Raw genomic sequence first — 22054 nt, forward strand, 5'->3', positions numbered from 1 at the left:
AGATTTACCCAAAGAAATCTGCCTGCCCTGAGGAACCATACAGGGAGGGAGAAAGGTGGAGTTCTGGGTATTCAGCCACCTCAGTTCTCAATGTGCTGAGGCCCATGGCTACCGTCACAAAGATCACGGGTAGGATGCCCTGAGTAAAAAAGCCTTTCAAGTTCCGTTGGGTGTGGTGGAACCTCTTAATGAAAACGGCCGTTGTCTTCTTGAGCAGCAGTGGCAAACCGGTCACCCTTTTTGATCTGACCAGGGCTTGGTCTGTGCATGATAAAGAGAACCCCACTTAGCACCTGTCATTGTCAAAACACTTCACAGTTATGAATCAACCCCCCAACACCTCTGTGAGGTAGGTAAATATTGCTGTTCCCATTTACAGATGGAGAGATTGGGGATAGAAGGCTAAATGATTTACCCAAGGCCAGAGTGTCAGAGCTGGGATTAGAACTCAGGAACCCCAAGATCAGGTCACTACATCACACCTCTCTTGCACAGACTCCTGCCAGTGTGTGAGAGGAACCGAGCTGTCTACCTGTTTTAAGTACTTATATGCTGCCCCCATTCCCCCTTCTGTGCTATCTGATCACCTCACAATCTTTAATGCATTTACTCTGCCCTAGTACTTCACAAAATTAAAGGTCTTTCCAGGTAGTTTCTTTGAGCCTGGTCTAATTTTTATAAATAATCATCTGCATCTGTTATGGTGATTACACTCAGATGCACATTTGCACCTTTACCGAGAGCTGTATTTGATTGGATTAAATAATAATAATAATAATAATACCCAGTTCTTATCTAGCACTTTTCATCAATAGAGCTCAAAGCATTTTTCAAAGGAGGTCAGTCTCATTGTCCCCATTTACAGATGAAAAGAGTGAGTCACAGGGTGGTGACATAACTTACACATGGTCACCCAGCAGGCCAAGGACCGAGCCAGGAATAGAAGCTGGTTCTCTTGAGTCCCAATCCTGTGTTCTAAGGAGGGACTTATTTAACAGAAGGTGGGTAAAAAAATATATCGAGGACTTCTTTTGTGATTTAGACAATTAGAAACCAGTGTTGTTATAAAACTATTATGTACTGTACTTGTATTGGACAGATGATAATTGGTTGGCTGAAGTTTGGTCTGTATTTAACCAAAGAAAGGAGACAATGTGTTCGATGCTCAGTCTAGTTGTCATTAATTACCGTTGGTATAAATTGGGAATAAAATCGCGTTAAATGAGTACCATCTCTTTCAGTGAAGCTATCAGTGCTCAGAGACATCTCCTTGCTGTCCATTAGTCCACTGGGCCCAGGCACCTGTTGGGACAATCCAGGATCATGCTGTTTGTCTTTCTCCAGGTCTTTAGTCAGGTTAAGAAATACCTACAGGACAAGAAAACAAAAGAGAAGAATATTCCAAGTTACAGGCCTGGTCTACACTACGACTTTAATTCGGATTTATCAGCTTTAATTCGAATTAACCCTGCAACCGTCCACACAACGACGCTATTTATTTCGATGTAAAGGGCCCTTTAAATCGATTTCTGTACTCCACCCCGACGAGCGGAGTAGCGCCAAAATCGATTTTAACATTTCGAATTAGGGATAGTGTGGCCGCAATTCGATGGTATTGGCCTCCGGGAGCTATCCCACAGTGCATCATTGTGACCGCTCTGGACAGCAATCTAAACTCGGATGCACTGGCCAGGTAGACAGGAAAAGCCCCGTGAACATTTGAATTTCATTTCCTGTTTGCCCAGCGTGGAGAGCACAGGTGACCACAGATAGCTCATCAGCACAGGTAACCATGCAGGCTGATAATCGAAAAAGAGCACCAGCATGGACCGTGAGGGAGGTACTGGATCTGATCGCTGTATGGGGAGAGGATTCAGTGCTTGCAGAACTTCGTTCTAAAAGACGAAATGCAAAAACTTTTGAAAAAATCTCCAAGGGTATGATGGAGAGAGGCCACAATAGGGACTCTGAGCAGTGCCGCGTGAAAGTGAAGGAGCTCAGACAAGCCTATCAAAAAACAAAGGAGGCAAACGGTCGCTCCGGGTCAGAGCCGCGGACATGCCGCTTCTACGCCGAGCTGCATGCAATTCTAGGGGGGGGCTGCCACCACTACCCCACCTGTGATCGTGGATTCTGGGTCGGGGATAGTCTCATCAGCGACGCCTGAGGATTCTGCCGATGGGGGAGAGGAGGAGGAGGAGGATGAGGATGAGCTTGCAGAGAGCACACAGCACTGCGTTCTCCCCAACAGCCAGGATCTTTTTCTCACCCTGACTGAAGTACCCTCCCAAGCCTCCCAAGCCAGTACCCAAGACTCTGACCCCATGGAAGGGACCTCAGGTGAGTTTACCTTTTAAAATATAAAACTTGTTTTAAAAGCAAACGGTTTTTAATGATTACTTTGCCTGACTTTGCATTCGCGGTCAGTTCAGCTACTGGAAAAGTCTGTTAACGTGTCTGGGGATGGAGCGGAAATCCTCCAGGGACATCTCCATGAAGCTCTCCTGGAGGTACTCCGAAAGCCTTGCCAGAAGGTTTCTTGGCAGTGCATCCTTATTCCCTCCTCCATGGTAGGACGCTTGACCACGCCATGCTTGCAGCAAGTAATCTGGTATCATTGCCTGACAAAGCCTGGCAGCGTATGGTCCCGGTGTTTGCTGGCATTCAAGCAACAATCCGTTCTTTATCTTGTTGTGTAATCCTCAGGAGAGTGATATCACTCCTGGTAACCTGGTTGAAATACGGGAACTTAATTAAGGGGACAGAGGTGGCCGTTCCTACTGGGCTGTCGCATACTCCCCTCTCCTGCTGTGTTATCCAGAGATTAGCAAGTTGTGAATGTGGGTCTTTGGCAGAGCTGGCTGGCTGCTCTGAAAACAAATCAAAATAAAAAAAAAATTCCTGACATTTTCGGTGAACTGCAGTTAGCCAAGCGCAGATGGGAAATTGAGCCTGAGTTTTTCGCGTTTGGCTAGCAGGGATCTTCCCTGTTACCAGCCACGCGGTGGGGGGAGGGGTACCGTGATCATCCCAGAGAATTCATGGCGGGAGGGGGGCGGCGGCGGGGGGGGGTGGTTAGTTTGGTGCCTGCAGGGATCTTCCCTGATACCAGCCATGCGGTGGGGGGGAGGGATACAGCGATCATCCCAGAGAATTCATGGCGAGGGGGGGGGGTTACTTTGTTTTCTGCTGCTGCTGAATGTTAACAGAAAAACCGCAGCACTCTACAGGCTATGCTTGGTATGTGGGAAAGGAGGGCGCAGAAGCTGTAAGACAATGGCTTACCATGGCCGCATGCAAGCCGAATTCTGTTGCCCAGACCTGTGATCTCTAGCAGCAAAACCACAGGCACTCAGCATTAAGAGGCAAAATGCGACCTTGCACAGAAATCACATGTGCTATGTAATGTGAATAGTGTTGGTCACCGTGAAAGAGTATAAGCATTGTTCTGCAAAATGTAGCTTTTTAAACAATTCTCTCTTTTTTCCCCTCCCTACAGCAGCTGCAAATTCCTCAAGCCTCCCTCCTCCATCCCGAAGGTTATCACAGATAAGGCGTCGTAAGAAGAGAACGCGAGACGAGATGTTTTCTGAAATTATGGAATCCAGCCGCAGTGACAGAGCTCATCTGAATGAGTGGAAGGAAACAGTTTCAAAGTATAGGAAAGAAGCCAGTGAACGTGAGGACAGGAGGGACCAACGTGAGGATATGAGGGACCAACGTGAGGACAGGAGGGACCAACGTGAGGATATGAGGGACCAACGTGAGGACAGGAGGGACCAACGTGAGGACAGGAGGGACGCTCGAGATGAGAGGTGGCGGCAGGAAGACCAGAGGAGGCAGGATGCAACGCTGGGGCTGCTGCGTGAGCAAACAGACATGCTCCGGCGTCTGGTGGAGCTTCAGGAACGGCTGCTGGAAAACAGACTGCCACTTCAGCCCCTGTTCCACCCTTCCCCCTCCCCATGTTCCGTATCCTCCTCACCCAGACGTGTAAGAACGCGGGGGGGGAGGCTCCGTACACCTTCCCATTCCACCCTAGTAGACAGCCCAAGCAAAAGGCTGTCATTTTTTTAACCTTTTCTTTGTGGCTTTTTCCTTCCCAGCAATCCTCCTCCCAAATACCACCCGGGTTCCCTCCCTCTTTTTCTAATCTATTAATAAAGAATAAATGATTTTTAAATGATAGTGACTTTATTTGGTTTGAAAGAAAGCTGGGGGAAGGGGGAGGGTGGGTTCCTTACAGAAAATCAGTCAATAAAGGGGGCGGGTTTTCATGAAGGAGAAACAAACAGATATTTCACACTGTAGCCTGGCCAGTCATGAAACTGGTTTTTAAAGCTTCTCTGATGCACAGCGCTTCCTGGTGTGCTCTTCTAATTGCCCTGGTGTCTGGCTGCGCATAATCAGCAGCCAGGCGATTTGCCTCAGCCTCCCACCCCGCCATAAAGGTCTCCCCCTTACTTTCACAGAGATTGTGGAGCACGCAGCAAGCAGAAATAACAATGGGGAGATTGGTTTGGCTGAGGTCTGAGCGAGTCAATAATGATCGCCAGCGACCTTTTAAACGGCCAAATGCACATTCTACCACCATTCTGCACTTGCTCAGCCTGTAGTTGAACAGCTCCTGACTCCTGTCCAGGCTGCCTGTGTATGGCTTCATGAGCCATGGCATTAAGGGGTAGGCTGGGTCCCCAAGAATAACTATTGGCATTTCAACATCCCCAACGGTTATTTTCTGGTCCGGAAAGTAAGTCCCTTGCTGCAGCCCTTTAAACAGAGTAGTGTTCCTGAAGACGCGAGCGTCATGAACCCTTCCCGCCCAGCCCGCGTTGATGTTGGTGAAACGTCCCTTGTGATCCACAAGTGCTTGCAGCACCATTGAAAAGTACCCCTTGCGGTTTATGTACTCGGTGGCTTGGTGCTCCGGTGCCAAGATAGGGATATGGGTTCCGTCTATCACCCCACCACAGTTAGGGAATCCCATTGCAGCAAAACCATCCACTATAGCCGGCACATTTCCCAGAGTCACTAACTTTCGTAGCAGCACCTGAGTGATTGCTTTGGCTACTTGCATCACAGCAGCCCCCACAGTAGATTTGCCCACTCCAAATTGATTCCCGACTGACCGGTAGCTGTCTGGCGTTGCAAGCTTCCACAGGGCTATCGCCACGCGCTTCTCAACTGTGAGGGCTGCTCTCATCTTGGTATTCTGGCGTTTCAGGGCAGGGGACAGCAAGTCACAAAGTTCCATGAAAGTGCCCTTACGCATGCGAAAGTTCCGCAGCCACTGGGAATCGTCCCAGACCTGCAACACTATGCGGTCCCACCAGTCTGTGCTTGTTTCCCTTGCCCAGAATCGGCGTTCCATGGATAGAATCTGCCCCATTAACAACATGATCTCCAAAGCACCGGGGCCCGTGGTTTCACAGAATTCTGTATCCGTGTCCGTGTCCATGTCCATGTCAATGTCCTCATCATGCTTGTCGCTGCGCTGCCGCCGCCGCTGCCTCCTCGCCTCGTTTTTCTGGTCCTGGCTGAGCATAAACTCCACGAGAACGCGCGAGGTGTTTACAATATTCATGACTGCTGTCTTGAGCTCAGCGGGCTCCATGCTTGCCGTGGTATGGAGTCTGCAGTGTATTCACCCACCCAGGAAAAAAGGCGCGAAAATGGTTGTCTGCCGTCCGTTGCTTTCATGCAGGGAGGGAGGCAGGGAGGGAGGAGGTGAGGCTGTACCCAGAACCACCTGCGACGATGTTTTTTGTCCCATCAGGCACTGGGATCTTAACCCACAATCCCAATGGGCGCGGGAGACTGCGGGAACTATGGGATAGCTATGGGATAGCTACCCACAGTGCAACGGTGCAGAAATCGACGCTAGCCCCGGTACTTGGACGCACACCACCGAATTAATGTGCTTAGTGTGGCCGCATTCATTTCGACTTTATACAACCTGTTTTTAATCCCATAGTGTAGACATACCCACAATCATTCCCTAGCATAACAACAAAACAGAACTACCATTCAGCTTGTCTCCTTATCATCCAGGCCTTCATGAGGCATTGTGAGATTCAGATATGCCCCTCTGAATTAAAGTCCCCTCCCTGCTGTCCTCCTTGCTCTGGACGAGGTGTAAATTTGCCCCTTTTGATGGAGTGATTGATCTTTGATTATTAGCAGGTAAATAGGCCCAATGGCCTGGGATGGGATGTTAGATGGGGTGGGATCTGAGTTACTACAGAGAATTCTTTCCTGGGTGTCTGGCTGGTGAGTCTTGCCCACATGCTCAGGGTTTAGCTGATCACCATATTTGGGGTCAGGAAGGAATTTTCCTCTGAGGCAGATTGGCAGAAGCCCTGGAGGTTTTTCGCCTTCCTCTGCAGCGTGGGGCACGGGTCACTTGCTGGAGGATTCTCTGCACCTTGAGGTTTTTAAACCACGATTTGAGGACTTCAAAAACTCAGACATAGGTTAGGGGTTTGTTACAGGAGTGGGTGGGTGAGAATCTGACCTGCGTTGTGCAGGAGATCAGACTAGATGATCATAATGGTCCCTTCTGACCTTAAAGTCTATGAGTCTATGAGTGGCTTCCTCTTTACTGTGCACCCTATGAGTTACTCTGGCTAGTGAGTGAGTCTCCAACCCTCTGGGTTCCCTCTCTGCCTGTTCACTTGCAGTGGGGCATACTGAGTAAGAAGCCTTTGCTTGCCCCACTGAGAGGGCCTTCCTTCACTGTGGAGTTATCCTGAGTTATCTACACTCAAGTGACTTTTCTTGAGTAGCCTAGTTCGAGTGAGAGGCCACACTGTGAAATAACACGCGAGTTGCTGTGTCCGCACTGGCGCTGCACCAACTTATGTGTAGCACGCCGACTTCTGGGGACACATTCCATGATTCTTAGCACCACGGTTAAACTTTTCCCCAGTGAATTACGGAAGAACTTGTCTGGGCACATGAGGGAAATTGTGGAAAGGCATTGAAAGACTAGCAGCACTCAAATGGCAATAGGCGGTATCTGCACGGCAGAGTGGTCATGTGGTCAACTGAAAAGTTGTGTTCACTCAGGTTTTACCCTATACCCTCTTCAGTCTTGTCTTTACTAGGCAAAAATGGTGCGTTCTTGACTTGAGGTGAAATCGTAGTGAAGACAAGGCAATTTCTGGCTGTCACACAAGTCAGCAAGTCGAGTTAAGGATTACTGGGAAGCTTAGCTTTTAACTTGACCTGCTAACTCATGAGGTAAAATCTAAGGCAATTTTTGGTTTTCACAAGTTCATGAACTCAAGTTAAGAACACACTTTTTTGCCTACTGAAGACACAGCTTCTTGGGCCAGCCAAGTTAAAAGCACTCAAGTTAGGGGGTTTTGTGGGGATGGGCAACACCCATGTTAAGTCGAGTTAACTTTGCAGTGAAGACAAGTCCAGGGAGATCTGTTCAAGGGGGCAATGGGAGCCTTTTGCCCCCTTACTGCACTGCCAGGAAAGGGCTGTGATAACCTAGCCCTTAATTTTTTTTAATTACTTTACGTTTAGCTGAATGCCTGTGTTTGTTGGGAGTTAATGATTCAGCAGTGGGAAATAAATCTTCTTCACAAGAAATGCCAGCAGATTCTCAACACTAGCCTCACAGTGACTTTGGCTGGGATAGAGAAAACAGACTTTCTGGGGATCCCAATTATTTTTGCCTCTGTAGAGTCCAAAGGGTCAGACTGGGCACCTGAACCAATGCCTCTCCAGCGGCCCCCATCAGTTTCTGAAGAATTTACTCTTTCATCTGAAAACATTTATGTTAGTGAACTAAAGCTTCTGAATGGGAAACGATGCAGCACTGTCTCTGTGAGTTTGCAGACAGACAGACGGAGATAGTCATTCTGAGTGGCCTATATGGTATTCACCCTGAAGCATAATGGACAACATACAAAATGTTAATATTACGAACTCTCTCACTCTGATTGTTTCAGCCGAAACACCCTGATTCATTGGGATTGCCAAAAGAAGTTAAGTAGCACATCACCACTCCCGTTCCCCCACCCCCATCATCTCTTTTTCCTAAGAAGATATTGAAAAACACTGAGCGAGGTGGGAATTTTTGGTGAGCCAGAACATTCTCATTGTTGGACTTTAAAAAAAAAATAGAACTGCAACAAAGCACAAAACTCAGTGGTGGGGGGGGGGGGGAAAGCCAGCCGACTAACCTACCAAAACCCAACAACCCACCATGCGTGTCGCTGGTTGGCCCCAAAGTAGAATTATAGATCTTTGGGAAAGTTAATCACCAACACTCCATATCATTTAATTACAACTAGAAGATGTTGAACCCATACCTCTTCCACGGTGGTATCGGAAATGCCATAGCAGCCAATGTGGAGATCACTCAAGCCGGTATCTAGAGCTCTCAGAAGAGATTGATACGCTCCAGAGACTCTGGAGTTGAATGGCGGCAGTACATACACAAGCTCTCCACCAACATCTTCCTTGAGATAAGCTTCTGGGAGGTGTGACTGGATCAGGGAGGTCACTGCTGAGGTGTCATACTCCTCTGTCAGGGTCTGGTTTGGACACTAAGAAAAGAATATATTACTCAATGATCAAATATCAATCAGGGGTGCTAGCCTCCTAACCCATGACTTTATCTGCGAGTGTAATGTGAACCGATCATCTTCAAGATACGAGATTCCAATTTTATCAAAGGCAGATGAAATGGTCTTACAGCTGAGTCACTGGACAGGGCCGCAGGAGATCTGGGTTCGAGGTTCAGCTCTGCCATAGACGTAGGTGACCTTGGGCAAGTCACTTAGAGTATGTCTCCACAGCAGCTGAGAGTGAGCCGCCCAGCCTGGGTAGACAGACTAGCACTCGCATGTTGAAAATAGCTGTGTGTACGATACAGCTCCAGCAGAGACACAGGCTAGCCACCTGAGCTCTAACCCACCCAACCCCTTGCGTCTCTGCCAAAGCTGCAATGTCCACACAGTTATTTTCAGCGTGCTCGTGCTAGTCTGTGTACCCAGGCTGGGCAGCTCACTCCCAGCTGCAGTGTAGACATACCCTTAGGCCTAGATCTTGAAAAGTTGGTAGGCACTTAATTCCCATTTATTTAAATTGGAGTTCGGCACCTATGTCCCTCTGAGGAGCTGGGCCTTAGGCTTTCTGTGTCTCACTTCCGCACCTGTAAAATGGAGCTAATAATATTTACTTTGTCTCTCTTATTTATTTAGACTGTGAGCTCTTTGGGGCATGAACTGTCTCTCACCACATGTCTGCAAAGTACCCTGCCTGGCAGGGCTTTTGCTGCTACCATAATATCAATAGCAGATTTCTTCCTCTGTGAAGTGGCATAACACTCCGCTCCAGGGAAGACATTTCCCATGGACTCTCCCCACTGCCGGTTTCTCCGAACTACTGAATTTACATTTGACAGGCAGCTTTGCCTTTAACCTGCCATGATATCCTGTTCCTCTTTTAGAATGGAGGACGTCTATGTTTCAGCTTTCAGGGGGGCACAGGGGCTGGGTCAATGGCCTAGTTAGAGAACTCTCTGCTCTGAGGCAAACTCAAGGCTGCTGCCCCTTGTTAGTCTCTTCCTCCCTGAGCTGGCCCAGCACTCAGCCCCTGGGGCATGGGGGTTTTAGCTGGCCCAGTATCATTTAGCAATAGCAGTAGGGTTGACAGCCAGTTCTCTCTGTGGATGGAATGGCTTATGCTGGTAGACCATCATAGACCTCAGCACAGGCGCAGAGAGTGGAGTGAGGAGGATGGAGACTGAAGCTCGCATTTCATTGTCAGAAGGAACACAGAACCTCTAAAAGACTTTACTCCTAGGGGAATTCTGTGCCACTGCACATGTGCAGAATTTATGTCCCATACAAATTTCTTTGCTTCCCTGCAGAAAAATGACTTTCTGACAGGGAAGCAAAGCAAAGATACAAGAGCAGTCAAGCAACCCTGCCCAGCAGTATGTTTTGGGGGCCCAGGGCAGCTGGCAGAGAGGTAAATCACTGTGGGGTCAGGAGGCAGGACTGGGGAAGACCTGGATGGTGGCTCCTACCCTGCAGGCTCAGACGCTAGTCCTGGCTGGGCAGGGGAGGACGGGATTTCCTCTTCCCTTCCACGGCATCTGAGGCTGGGTCAGATCCACCACCAGATTTCTCCCGCGGCTGAAGGAAGCTCTGCAAACTCCCCGAACCCCCACTTCCTGCACCCATCATTCCTCAGCTGCAGGGGGAGGGATTCCTGTACGGGGAGCTGCTCCCCCATTCGCTCCAACCCCTGTGCATCCAGACCCCCTCATACCCAGACCCTCCTGCCGAGTCTCACCCTTCGACACACTCAGAACCCCCCCCCCATGAGCCCCACTCCCCCTGCACCTGGACCACCCTGACAAGCCACCCACACCCAGACCCCTCCTGCTGATCCCCAACCACCTTCACCTGGACACCCCTGCAGAATCCCAATACCGTTCACCCAGAACCCCCCAATAAGTCCCTGTGCATCCAGAACCCCCCTGCACCTGGATCCCCCACTGTGTCACCCACACCCAGATTGCCCCACACAGAACCCTCTCAACCCACACCTGGATCCCCCCCACACTAAGCCCCTCCATACTTGGATCCTGCCTTGCTGAGCCTGCCTGCCCACACCTGGTGCACCTGGCACAGAGGGGCAGGGCCCTGCGGTGTTTCTGGGGCAAGACCAGTCCCTGCGCTGTGTCAGGGTTGGATGCAGCCTCACTGCTGAGTCCATGTCCCAGGGGGTGCTGCACAGTGATCTCCCACCTCTGGGCAGCCAGTGGCCTGTGCTCTGCACTGCCATGCTGGAGCCTCCACATTTATTTGACAAATAAAATTTGCAGAATTTTTATTTTTCTGGCGCAGAATTTTTAATTTTTTTTGGCGCGGAATGCCCTCAGGAGTAATAAGATCAGCTACTTGGTAATCAGAAGTGGGGATGCTATGGCGAAGGAAATCCTCCACTCTCTGGGGAATTTCTCTATTTTCTGATTACATCCCACTATTTTCTTTCTTGTCCCCAGCATACCAGAATAAAACCTTGCTCACAAAGGCCCCCTTTCAGAAAAGCACTTCAGCACGTGCCTAACTTTAAGTGCTTAAGCCCCATTGGCCTAGGCTGAGATTTTCAAAAGCACCGAGGCTGGTCAGGATCACAACTCCCATTGATTTTAAATGTGGGACCTTCATCTGCTTTTGGAAATCCTTCCTTCCAGCTTTCTTTACGCATAAGCATGAGCGCAAGCTAAGAAATCTGAGAAACACTGGGCCAAGATTCCCAGAGGCTTTCCCTGCTTTAGACAGCCAGGAGGAGAAAAGACTCACCCTTCCCTAAATTCCCCTTTGACTCAGCTTCCTGTTCCTTTTGTATCCCACCTGAGCAGCCACGTGACTGGAAGGCACCCATAAACCCTTTATCTTTTCCCAGTGTGGTTAAGTGCTGAATCAGGACTCAAAATTTCATTTTGATTCACTTCACCACATATGGCTCGTCTGGGGAAACACAGATTGGCAAAGCTACTCTGGAATAACTATTCCACTGTAGCTATTCCAGAATAATTCCCTGAGTGGGAACTCTTCTGAAATAAAAGTGACTTTATTTTGGAATAATATCATTTTTAATCTGGAATAAAGGATCCATACATGAGAAGGCATTCCAGAATAGCTATTCTGGTCAATTTCCACCATGTAGATAAGACCTTCTACCAACCTTTCTATAGTGCACTTGATTTTTATGGGATGCCATTATTTGCCTCTCTCTTCTCAATCCTGTTATACTATGGAACTCAGGCCCCTTGAAGGTATTTCAAATTGGGCAACCAAAACCACCAGTTATTTTTGAAAATTTCAGCCTAAACTGCTTCAGTTCCAACACAGTTACAAACCTTCTTCTTAGTGAGAGTCAGGTGGTATCCATCACCGAACATTTCTTTGAGATAGAATGGAGACCCACAGCATTTGAGTCCTCCATGTTCCAAGAACGCGATTCGGTCACTCAAAACTTCCGCTTCATCCAAGTGATGGGTAGAGAGAATAATTGTTCGGCCTGGAAAATGCATATGAAATCAAAGCAAAGACACATGATAGAATAAATGGAGATTTTGAAATATGTGGTACAGGGAAAAGACACAGTCAAATGAGGGCTACAGGATACTGCATAGAATATCATATGTATACATCTAGAATTAATAGTGGAGTTGATTAAGAGGCAACATTAGGAAGAAACTGAAAGCTCCCCTTAGCACTATGGCAGAGTTAATTTTTCAAAATGAATTTAGCAGAAGAGAACAGGGTCCAATCAAGGGTCTGAAAAGACCCTATTCCCCACAAAGCCCAGCTCTTTGTGGTCTCCATATCCCATAGTCCATGGAGGTTTTTGGAGAGGCAGAGAAAGGTGGTACCAATGGATCGTCCACTAGCTATAGATCCAGAGGTGCTTGGGCTGTGGAGCTTCATCCATCCCTATGGCTGGAGTAGTGCCCCTGGAGCAGTCCTGCTGCTACTTCATAGCCCAGGGAGAAGGAGTCTGGCCTGGTTGAAACATTCAGCCCTCAGACCAGTTACTTAGGTGCTAGTACAAGATCGGGCATGAATCATGCAGATTGTCAGTCAAGCCCCTTTCATGAAGTTGTTAAATGAATTAAGACTTTGAGAAAACTGCTCCCTCATTGTTAAATGGATTATAATTCTTCTGGAAATATTTTGCAAGGACTGGGGACCTGATCCAAAGCCCACTGATGACTCTAATTCACTTAAATGAGCTTTGGATCAGAGCCTGGATGAGGGACAATTGCTCGGCCAAGCCTGCGCAACCCATTCTTGAACATCCAACCAGCAGCGAACAGCAGAGGCTAACAGCGGGAGTTTGCCTGGGAGCTGTCCGAGAGGAGGTACGCTAAGTGCTGCATTAGGGGGGCTGTGTTGGTGAGTATCTGAGTGTCTGCTGCTGGGACAGTTGGTCAGTTTGACCGTGTGCTTGATTGCTTGCTTGTTTGTTTGAAAAGTGTGAATTGGGAGTGCTTTGTTCCAGGTGGGCCTTGAGTGGGCCTGACTGGTATATAAGAGCAGTCAGCAGCGAACCAGCTGAGCGGCGAACAGCAGAGTCTAACAGCGGGAGTTTGCCTGGGAGCTGTCCGAGAGGAGGTATGCTAAGTGCTGCATTAGGGGGGCTGTGTTGGTGGGCCTTAAGTGGGCCTGACTGGTATATAAGGGCAGTCAGCAGCGAACCAGCTGAGCGGCGAACAGCAGAGGCTAACAGCGGGAGTTTGCCTGGGAGCTGTCCGAGAGGAGGTACGCTAAGTGCTGCATTAGGGGGGCTGTGTTGGTGGGCCTTGAGTGGGCCTGACTGGTATATAAGGGCAGTCAGCAGCGAACCAGCTGAGTGGCGAACAGCAGAGGCTAACAGCGGGAGTTTGCCTGGGAGTTTGCGTGGGGAGAGCGCACTGAGGCTTTCATCTGCAGGTTTCTCTGAGTAGTTCCTGCAACAGTTGAGGAAGCTCTTAAGAGGACGGTGATATGGAAGGTGAGCGATCAGCTGTTGTAACCTGCACAGGTTGTGCCATGTTTGTCTTTCTTCCACAGGACAGAAGCGACTTTGTCTGTACAAAGTGCAAGCTGGTCTCCATATTGGAAGAGAAGGTTCGAGGGCTGGAGAAACGAGTGTCGACTCTGCGTTGCATAAGGGAAAATGAAGATTTCCTGGACAGACGTCAGGAGATGCTCTACGGCCACAATGTTCTGAAGATTCAGAGCAGGCGCAGCAGGGACAGAAGGATTGTGAGGAGGTTTGGCAGCATGTGACCTCCAGAAGGAGAAAGAGGAGCGTCCATGCACCAGCAATGGAGATACAGGTGAGCAATCGTTTCCATGTTCTCTCTACAGGTACTAATGTGGAGAGTGGACTAGATGACCCATCTGAGGGAAGGGAGCAGAAGGAGACTCCACCGATTGGAAGGCAAAAGATGCACTGTCCTAGGGATGGGGGTTCCACGACCACCACTCCCAAGAGGAGGAGGAAGGTGGTGGTGGTTGGGGACTCCCTCCTCAGGGGGACTGAGTCATCTATCTGCCGCCCCGACCGGGAAAACCGAGAGGTCTGCTGCTTGCCAGGAGCTAGGATACACAATGTGACGGAGAGACTGCCGAGACTCATCAAGCCCTCGGATCGCTACCCCTTCCTGCTTCTCCACGTGGGCACCAATGATACTGCCAAGAATGACCTTGAGCGGATCACTGCAGACTACGTGGCTCTGGGAAGAAGGATAAAGGAGTTTGAGGCGCAAGTGGTGTTCTCGTCCATCCTCCCTGTGCAAGGAAAAGGCCGGGGTAGAGACCGTCGAATCGTGGAAGTCAACGAATGGCTACGCAGGTGGTGTCGGAGAGAAGGCTTTGGATTCTTCGACCATGGGAGGGTGTTCCAAGAAGAAGGAGTGCTAGGCAGAGACGGGCTCCACCTAACGAAGAGAGGGAAGAGCATCTTTGCCAGCAGGCTGGCTAACCTAGTGAGGAGGGCTTTAAACTAGGTTCACCGGCGGAAGGAGACCAAAGCCCTGAGGTAAGTGGGGAAATGGGATCCTGGGAGGAAGCACAAGCAGGAGAGCGCAAGACGGGACGACTCCTGTCTCATGCTGAGAAAGAGGGACGATCGATGGGTTATCTTAAGTGCCTATACACAAATGCAAGAAGCCTGGGAAACAAGCAGGGAGAACTGGAAGTCCTGGCACAGTCAGGGAACTATGATGTGATTGGAATAACAGAGACTTGGTGGGATAACTCACATGACTGGAGTACTGTCATGGATGGATATAAACTGTTCAGGAAGGACAGGCAAGGCAGAAAAGGTGGGGGAGTTGCGTTGTATGTAAGAGAGGAGTATGACTGCTCAGAGCTCCAGTATGAAACTGCAGAAAAACCTGAGAGTCTCTGGATAAAGTTGAGAAGTGTGAGCAACAAGGGTGATGTCGTGGTTGGAGTCTGCTATAGACCACCAGACCAGGGGGATGAGGTGGACGAGGCTTTCTTCTGGCAACTAGCAGAAGTTGCTAGATCGCAGGCCCTGGTTCTCATGGGAGACTTTAATCACCCTGATATCTGCTGGGAGAGCAATACAGCGGTGCACAGGCAATCCAGGAAATTTTTGGAAAGTGTAGGGGACAATTTCCTGGTGCAAGTGCTGGAGGAACCAACTAGGGGCAAAGCTTTTCTTGACCTGCTACTCACAAACAGGGAAGAACTAGTAGGGGAAGCAAAAGTGGGTGGGAACCTGGGAGGCAGTGACCATGAGATGGTCAAGTTCAGGATCCTGACACAAGGAAGAAAGGAGAGCAGGAGAATACGGACCCTGGACTTCAGAAAAGCAGACTTTGACTCCCTCAGGGAACAGATGGGCAGGATCCCCTGGGAGAATAACATGAAGGGCAAAGGGATCCAGGAGAGCTGGCTGTATTTTAAAGAATCCTTATTGAGGTTGCAGGAACAAACCATCCCGATGTGTAGAAAGAATAGTAAATATGGCAGGCGACCAGCTTGGCTAAACAGTGAAATCCTTGCTGATCTGAAACGCAAAAAAGAAGCTTACAAGAAGTGAAAGATTGGACAAATGACTGGGGAGGAGTATAAAAATATTGCTCAGGCGTGCAGGAGTGAAATCAGGAAGGCCAAATCACACTTGGAGTTGCAGTTAGCAAGAGATGTTAAGAGTAACAAGAAGGGTTTCTTCAGGTATGTTAGCAACAAGAAGAAAATCAAGGAAAGTGTGGGCCCCTTACTGAATGAGGGAGGCAACCTAGTGACCGAGGATGTGGAAAAAGCTAATGTACTCAATGATTTTTTTGCCTCTGTCTTCACGCACAAGGTCAGCTCCCAGATTGCTGCACTGGGCAGTACAGCATGGGGAGAAGGTGACCAACCCTCTGTGGAGAAAGAAGTGGTTCGGGACTATTTAGAAAAACTGGACGTGCACAAGTCCATGGGGCCGGATGCGCTGCATCTTAGGGTGCTAAAGGAGTTGGCGGGTGAGATTGCAGAGCCATTAGCCATTATTTTTGAAAACTCATGGCGATCGGGGGAGGTCCCAGATGACTGGAAAAAGGCTAATGTAGTGCCCATCTTTAAAAAAGGGAAGAAGGAGGATCCGGGGAACTACAGGCCAGTCAGCCTCACCTCCGTCCCTGGAAAAATCATGGAGCAGGTCCTCAAGGAATCAATTATGAAACATTTAGAGGAGAGGAAAGTGATCAGGAACAGTCAGCATGGATTCACGAAGGGGAAGTCGTGCCTGACTAACCTAATTGCCTTCTATGATGAGATAACTGGCTCTGTGGATGAGGGGAAAGCAGTGGATGTGTTATTCCTTGACTTTAGCAAAGCTTTTGATACGGTCTCCCACAGTATTCTTGCCGCCAAGTTAAAGAAGTATGGGCTGGATGAATGGACTGTAAGGTGGATAGAAAGCTGGCTAGATCGTCGGGCTCAACGGGTAGTGATCAATGGCTCCATGTCTAGTTGGCAGCCAGTTTCAAGCGGAGTGCCCCAAGGGTCGGTCCTGGGGCCGGTTTTGTTTAATATCTTTATTAATGATCTGGAGGATGGTGTGGACTGCACTCTCAGCAAGTTTGCAGATGACACTAAACTAGGAGGCGTGGTAGATACACTAGAGGGTAGGGATCGGATACAGAGGGACCTAGACAAATTAGAGGATTGGGCCGAAAAAAACCTGATGAGGTTCAACAAGGACAAGTGCAGAGTCCTGCACTTAGGACGGAAGAATCCCATGCACTGCTACAGACTAGGGACCGAATGGCTAGGTAGCAGTTCTGCAGAAAAGGACCTAGGGGTCACAGTGGACGAGAAGCTGGATATGAGTCAACAGTGTGCTCTTGTTGCCAAGAAGGCTAACGGCATCTTGGGCTGTATAAGTAGGGGCATTGCCAGCAGATCGAGGAACGTGATCGTTCCCCTTTATTCGACATTGGTGAGGCCTCATCTGGAATACTGTGTCCAGTTTTGGGCCCCACACTACAAGAAGGATGTGGAAAACTTGGAAAGAGTCCAGCGGAGGGCAACAAAAATGATTAGGGGTCTGGAGCACATGACTTATGAGGAGAGGCTGAGGGAACTGGGATTGTTTAGTCTCCAGAAGAGAAGAATGAGGGGGGATTTGATAGCAGCCTTCAACTACCTGAAAGGGGGTTCCAAAGAGGATGGAGCTCGGCTGTTCTCAGTGGTGGCAGATGACAGAACAAGGAGCAATGGTCTCAAGTTGCAGTGGGGGAGGTCCAGGTTGGATGTCAGGAAAAACTATTTCACTAGGAGGGTGGTGAAACACTGGAATGCGTTACCTAGGGAGGTGGTGGAGTCTCCTTCCTTGGAGGTTTTTAAGGCCCAGCTTGACAAAGCCCTGGCTGGGATGATTTAGCTGGGAATTGGTCCTGCTTTGAGCAGGGGGTTGGACTAGATGACCTCTTGAGGTCCCTTCCAACTCTGATATTCTATGATTCTATGAACCATCTTCCAACTAACCCTAATCCCGCCATTAGCATCAAGGGTAACTTTTACTGCCAGTGCCCCCGTTTCTAAATGTGGCTACTGCTGCTGGATTTTCATGTGTAAGAATCTTGGGTAACATTTTCAAAAGTAACTAAGGACCCTAAGTGCCATTTTCAAAAGTGATGTAGCCACTTAGGAGCTTAAATCACTTGGGTGCATTTGAAAAACGCTACCCTGACTCTCTTTACAGTACCTTTTTTATTTTTTGATATAATCTCCCAAATACTCCTCCGAGAGCATGGATCCACACCAGTGGTTGGTTCATCCAAGATCACGACCCTTGATCCACCAAGGAAAGCTATAGCTATAGACAGCTTTCTTTTCATCCCTCCTGACAGGGAGCCAGTTAGTTTGTGACGATGGTTGTACAAGCCAGTATCCTTCAGAGTCCTTCAAAACACACAAAAAGCCCCCAAAGGCTGCAGTTCAGTTATTTAGCAAAAGGAAGGGAATCTGAATGCATCAAGCAACATTAACGCAAATGAAAAACTGCTCAGGCATGGACTGCTACGCAGAATTGTCATAATGCAGAATGATAGTTTAACATGTAGCTCAGACACAGGGTTTTTTGTTGTTTTTTTAGGATGCTTCAAAAATTCCATCTGACATGTCAAGGTTAAGGGCAGGATCCTGCGTCCGGAGAACACAACGCGCCAGATTCACTGGTACGTTCCTGATGCTTTGCATGGTTTGGTGATACAAAGCAGCTATAAACCCATTGTAGCTGGCTCATTGGAGCCCTGTCTCTGGAGTGGTGCAAAGTAGCTGGAACCATAATGGGGAATCTCATCAAGAAGACTATCTACAGTTGATTATAAGTTCCTTGGGACAGGGACCATGTTTTCCTAGATCCAAAGATTTTAGCCAAAAGGGACTACTATAATAACTAGCCTGACCTCCTGCTTAACACAGGCTGTAGAATTTTACCCAGTGATTCCTGCATTGAGTCCAACAGCTTGTGGTGACTCTGATAGCAACACTCTGCGTTAACATGCAAGAACACTGTAGGTGACATATGCTGAGGAAGTGTGACATCCCCATTATCAGACCTTTTCACTTCCTCATCCAGCTCCTGCTCACTCCAGTGTGGGACTTTGATGTAGCCATAGAGCAGCAAATGTTCCTTGGCAGTGAGGTAACTAAATAGCACGTTGTGCTGCATACAGACACCCATGTTCTTCCTGATGAGGTCCTGATCGGTCCTGATATCTTTGCCATAAACAAATATCGTGCCTGATGATGCAGGAAACAGCCCTGTCAAAATAGATCTGGGAGAAAAAAGAAAATGGTGTAAACAAATGCGGAGATTCTGTTCCCCAGGGGCTCCACTGAGCGCCTAGCAGAATTCCCCTAGCGGGACCCCTAATTTAACTCTCCTTGATTTAGTGCAAGGCAGACACATTCCAGCTGCCAAGGGGAAGTTCCAGATGCCTCTGGGGGCCTACAGCATGAGGAAAGACTGGACTGACCTGTGCAGCCAGGTAAAGAGAAAGGGAGCAATAGGTATCCCCACTTCGCCTTTTTATCCCTCCCCCATTGCCAATCACAAAGACTCCACGTCATGGCAATGCTCCTTTCAGCCAATGAGGACAAGACAGCTCCCTTCAGAGCCCGTCGACTCTGCTTCTTTGTCTCCGAGACAGCTGGGAGCCCATAAAAGGATTATTTTATACCGGCAACATACTCAGGGTCTGCTGGCCCAGAGTCGAGGGGCCAAAGTTCAGGTTCTGAACTCAGATCCTCTTGGTGGAAGCACATTACTCTGCCATCAGGCCACCGGGCTTACCCCACACCTAGATAAATATGGACCCCGAGCTGCTGTTTAGTTACTGAAAAAAACACTGTGAAGATCACTCTAAATTTTAGAGAGTTTTAGCTGCACTATCTAGTGACCTCCAAATTGCTGGTAACCACATTGGCTTTGAAAGTGAGAGTTCACTGAGTTCACTGCCATTCTTAGCAAGAAAAAGAGCAAATCGTAGACTTCCAGGCAATATACCTACAATGAGCACCTCATGTAGTGCAGGTCTCTATCCAGTAGGTTAGTTCAGGCAAATAATTACCTACCCAGCAATACCCAATGGAACTGAGGCAAGTACTTTCTCCCCAGAATGACTACTTAGACAATATTGGTCGCTTTCAAAGACTACCTATAGGGTTTAAAAGGAGAAGCTATTTCTCAAGCTACCCCTTGGCCTTCCCAGCTGCTACTAAGCCCTGCGCACGAGCTCTTCATTCCCTTGGGACTCCAAACCCTCCCTTAATTGCATTTAAGAAAGGAAAAGAAAGGAACCTGTGACCCCGCTCACCCCCGTCAGAATTTGCCCCAGCTGTCAAGTTCCAGGAAGTCACTACGATTACTCTCACACCGTCTGTCACTGTGAGCTTCTCGGAGGATACAGGATGAATTTGTAATCTGCTGAGTCATAAAGTGTGTCTGCCTTTGTGGGTTCAGTCCTCCTAGGGATAACTTTACTTATCAGCTTAATGTACTGCCCGCGTAATGCCTACATGTTAGTCATTCCTGGGCCTTTCAGTCGTTGCACAGTTTGTTATGCTGTGCTTCGGTTCCAGCCTATCGCTGGGGTGCTGTGGAAGGGAGGAAGGAGGGCCTTGTGTGAAGGCTGCAGCATAGGACTCCAGAGAGGTGGACTTACAGTGGAGAATTCTGGGTTTCATACACTCTACCCTAGACACCTGTGTGACTGACGGAGCTGCTCCTGGAACAATCAGACTCCATCCTAGTCCAGCACAGGGGGCATGTTTGGGGAGCCAGATGAATGTCAATTGTGGGGTGGAGTTCCATTGTGCTACATTGCTCTTGTTGTGATGCATGATTCCTTAGGCTGCTCTAACCCCTGCTGCTTTTACTCATGCCTGGATTCTGCACAGACCAGCTCACAGCTCCAGAGGTGTAAACAGTTCCCTGAGGGGTACATCATCCCATCATAGTGCTGAGCACAGCTTGGACGCAGGGGGAATCCAGTCCTACAGGTCTGTTTTAAGATTAGTTATTTAAAAATCCTAAAAATGAAAACATGCAAACCTGGCAGAACTGAAAGGCCAATAGATTATCCCATTGCTCTTCCCAGCCCAGCAGACTCATTTGCTTTTCATTTGAATATGCAGCCATTAAGCTTCTTCCCAATACTGCTGCAGCCTGGGATACGAGCCAATCAACCACTGCTTTCGGGAGCAAGTTGCCATGGGCACCAAAATGCCATTGAACTTGCAGCCACGGCTGTGCTGTGTAATATTATAGGAATGCCATTAGATTAGGAAGCATCCAATTACTATTATGGCTTTTAATTCATTTTTCTCACTATCAGGAGAGATCACTTTCCCCTGTTAAAATGTTCTTAACCGGTACTGTCAGACTCCAAAGTAGAAAGACACCCTTATCTATAACAGAGGGGACAGACAAAGAGCAAGGCACACCATATAAGATAATTACAAAAAGACCAAATCAAAGAAGACATCTTATCCAGCCCTTATAACACTGAGAATTCCCATTTGTTCTTTCACTCATCCCCACTAGTGACACAGACCCATTTAATGCAGTATCAAATAACCAAACTTCAAAGAGACGTACATTGTCGTCGTTTTTCCAGCTCCATTGTGCCCCAGCAAGGAGGTGATGTTTTCTTCATAGAAGTTCAGGCTGAGGTTCTCAACTGCATCTTTGGAGCCATAGGTCTTTGTTATTCCATGAAGAGAGACTCCCACGGTGAGGTTGGGGGGTTCAGGCTCGAGGTTAGGAGGAAGGGCACTTTTGACATCTAAAAAAAGAATCAGAAGAGATAACTGATGACTTTATATATGAGGCTATGGACCTTTTTCTCGAGAAAAGGTATAGGGCTTTTTATAAAGAACAATAAAGAAACGTATATTCTTGTCAGCTGAAAACTTGGGAACATTTCCTGGTATTTGCATCATTTTTGAATGTTCCAATATTTCTCCCTCTAACTTCCTACAGCTTAAAACATCCATTATTGTATGCGGTGTTGTAGCCATGTTTGGTCCTATCACCCCACACTGGAACCCAGACAACCCCTACTCGATGGGGACCATATCTTAAAAGACATCTTTCCTGAACCCCCTCTTCTGGCCTTCAAACGACCCCCAGCCTCTCCAAACTCATCCTCAGAAGCAAGCTCCCCACAAACCAGGACACAGTAACTCAAAGCGGCACCAGACCCTGCCAGAACAACAGATGCAAAAACTGCAGACACAGCTCCACTGCTATGATGATCAATACCCTCTGGCAACTCACTTTTCAAGGTCCATGGGTCCTACACATGCCTATCATAGCTTGTGGTATACCTCATCCAGTGCACTAAATGCCCCAACACCAACGATGTGGGTGAAACCAGACAATCACTGCGCTCTCCGATGAACTCTCACAGGAAAATGATCAAAGACAAAAGCACCCTGTCACCTGGGCAGAACATTTCTCACAAAACGATCACTCCATATCGGACCTCTCAGTCCTCGTC

General features: G+C 48.4%; 1 protein-coding gene across 1 annotated transcript in view; it reads right to left on the bottom strand.

Annotated features, from left to right (window-relative positions):
• ABCA12 (ATP binding cassette subfamily A member 12) overlaps positions 1–22054 on the bottom strand; it is a 139099-nt gene that overhangs the window by 39883 nt on the left and 77162 nt on the right. The window contains exons 29-35 of the mRNA XM_024099735.3: positions 21151–21337; positions 18608–18826; positions 17752–17948; positions 11897–12057; positions 8328–8564; positions 1230–1368; positions 9–261 (exon numbers count right to left, since the gene is read on the bottom strand). Coding sequence (XP_023955503.3) covers positions 9–261; positions 1230–1368; positions 8328–8564; positions 11897–12057; positions 17752–17948; positions 18608–18826; positions 21151–21337 — 1393 coding nt within the window. The remainder of the gene's footprint in view (positions 1–8; positions 262–1229; positions 1369–8327; positions 8565–11896; positions 12058–17751; positions 17949–18607; positions 18827–21150; positions 21338–22054) is intronic.

The sequence above is a fragment of the Chrysemys picta genome, chromosome 11 (genome assembly GCF_011386835.1).
Source record: "Chrysemys picta bellii isolate R12L10 chromosome 11, ASM1138683v2, whole genome shotgun sequence".
Taxonomy (NCBI): domain Eukaryota; kingdom Metazoa; phylum Chordata; order Testudines; family Emydidae; genus Chrysemys; species Chrysemys picta.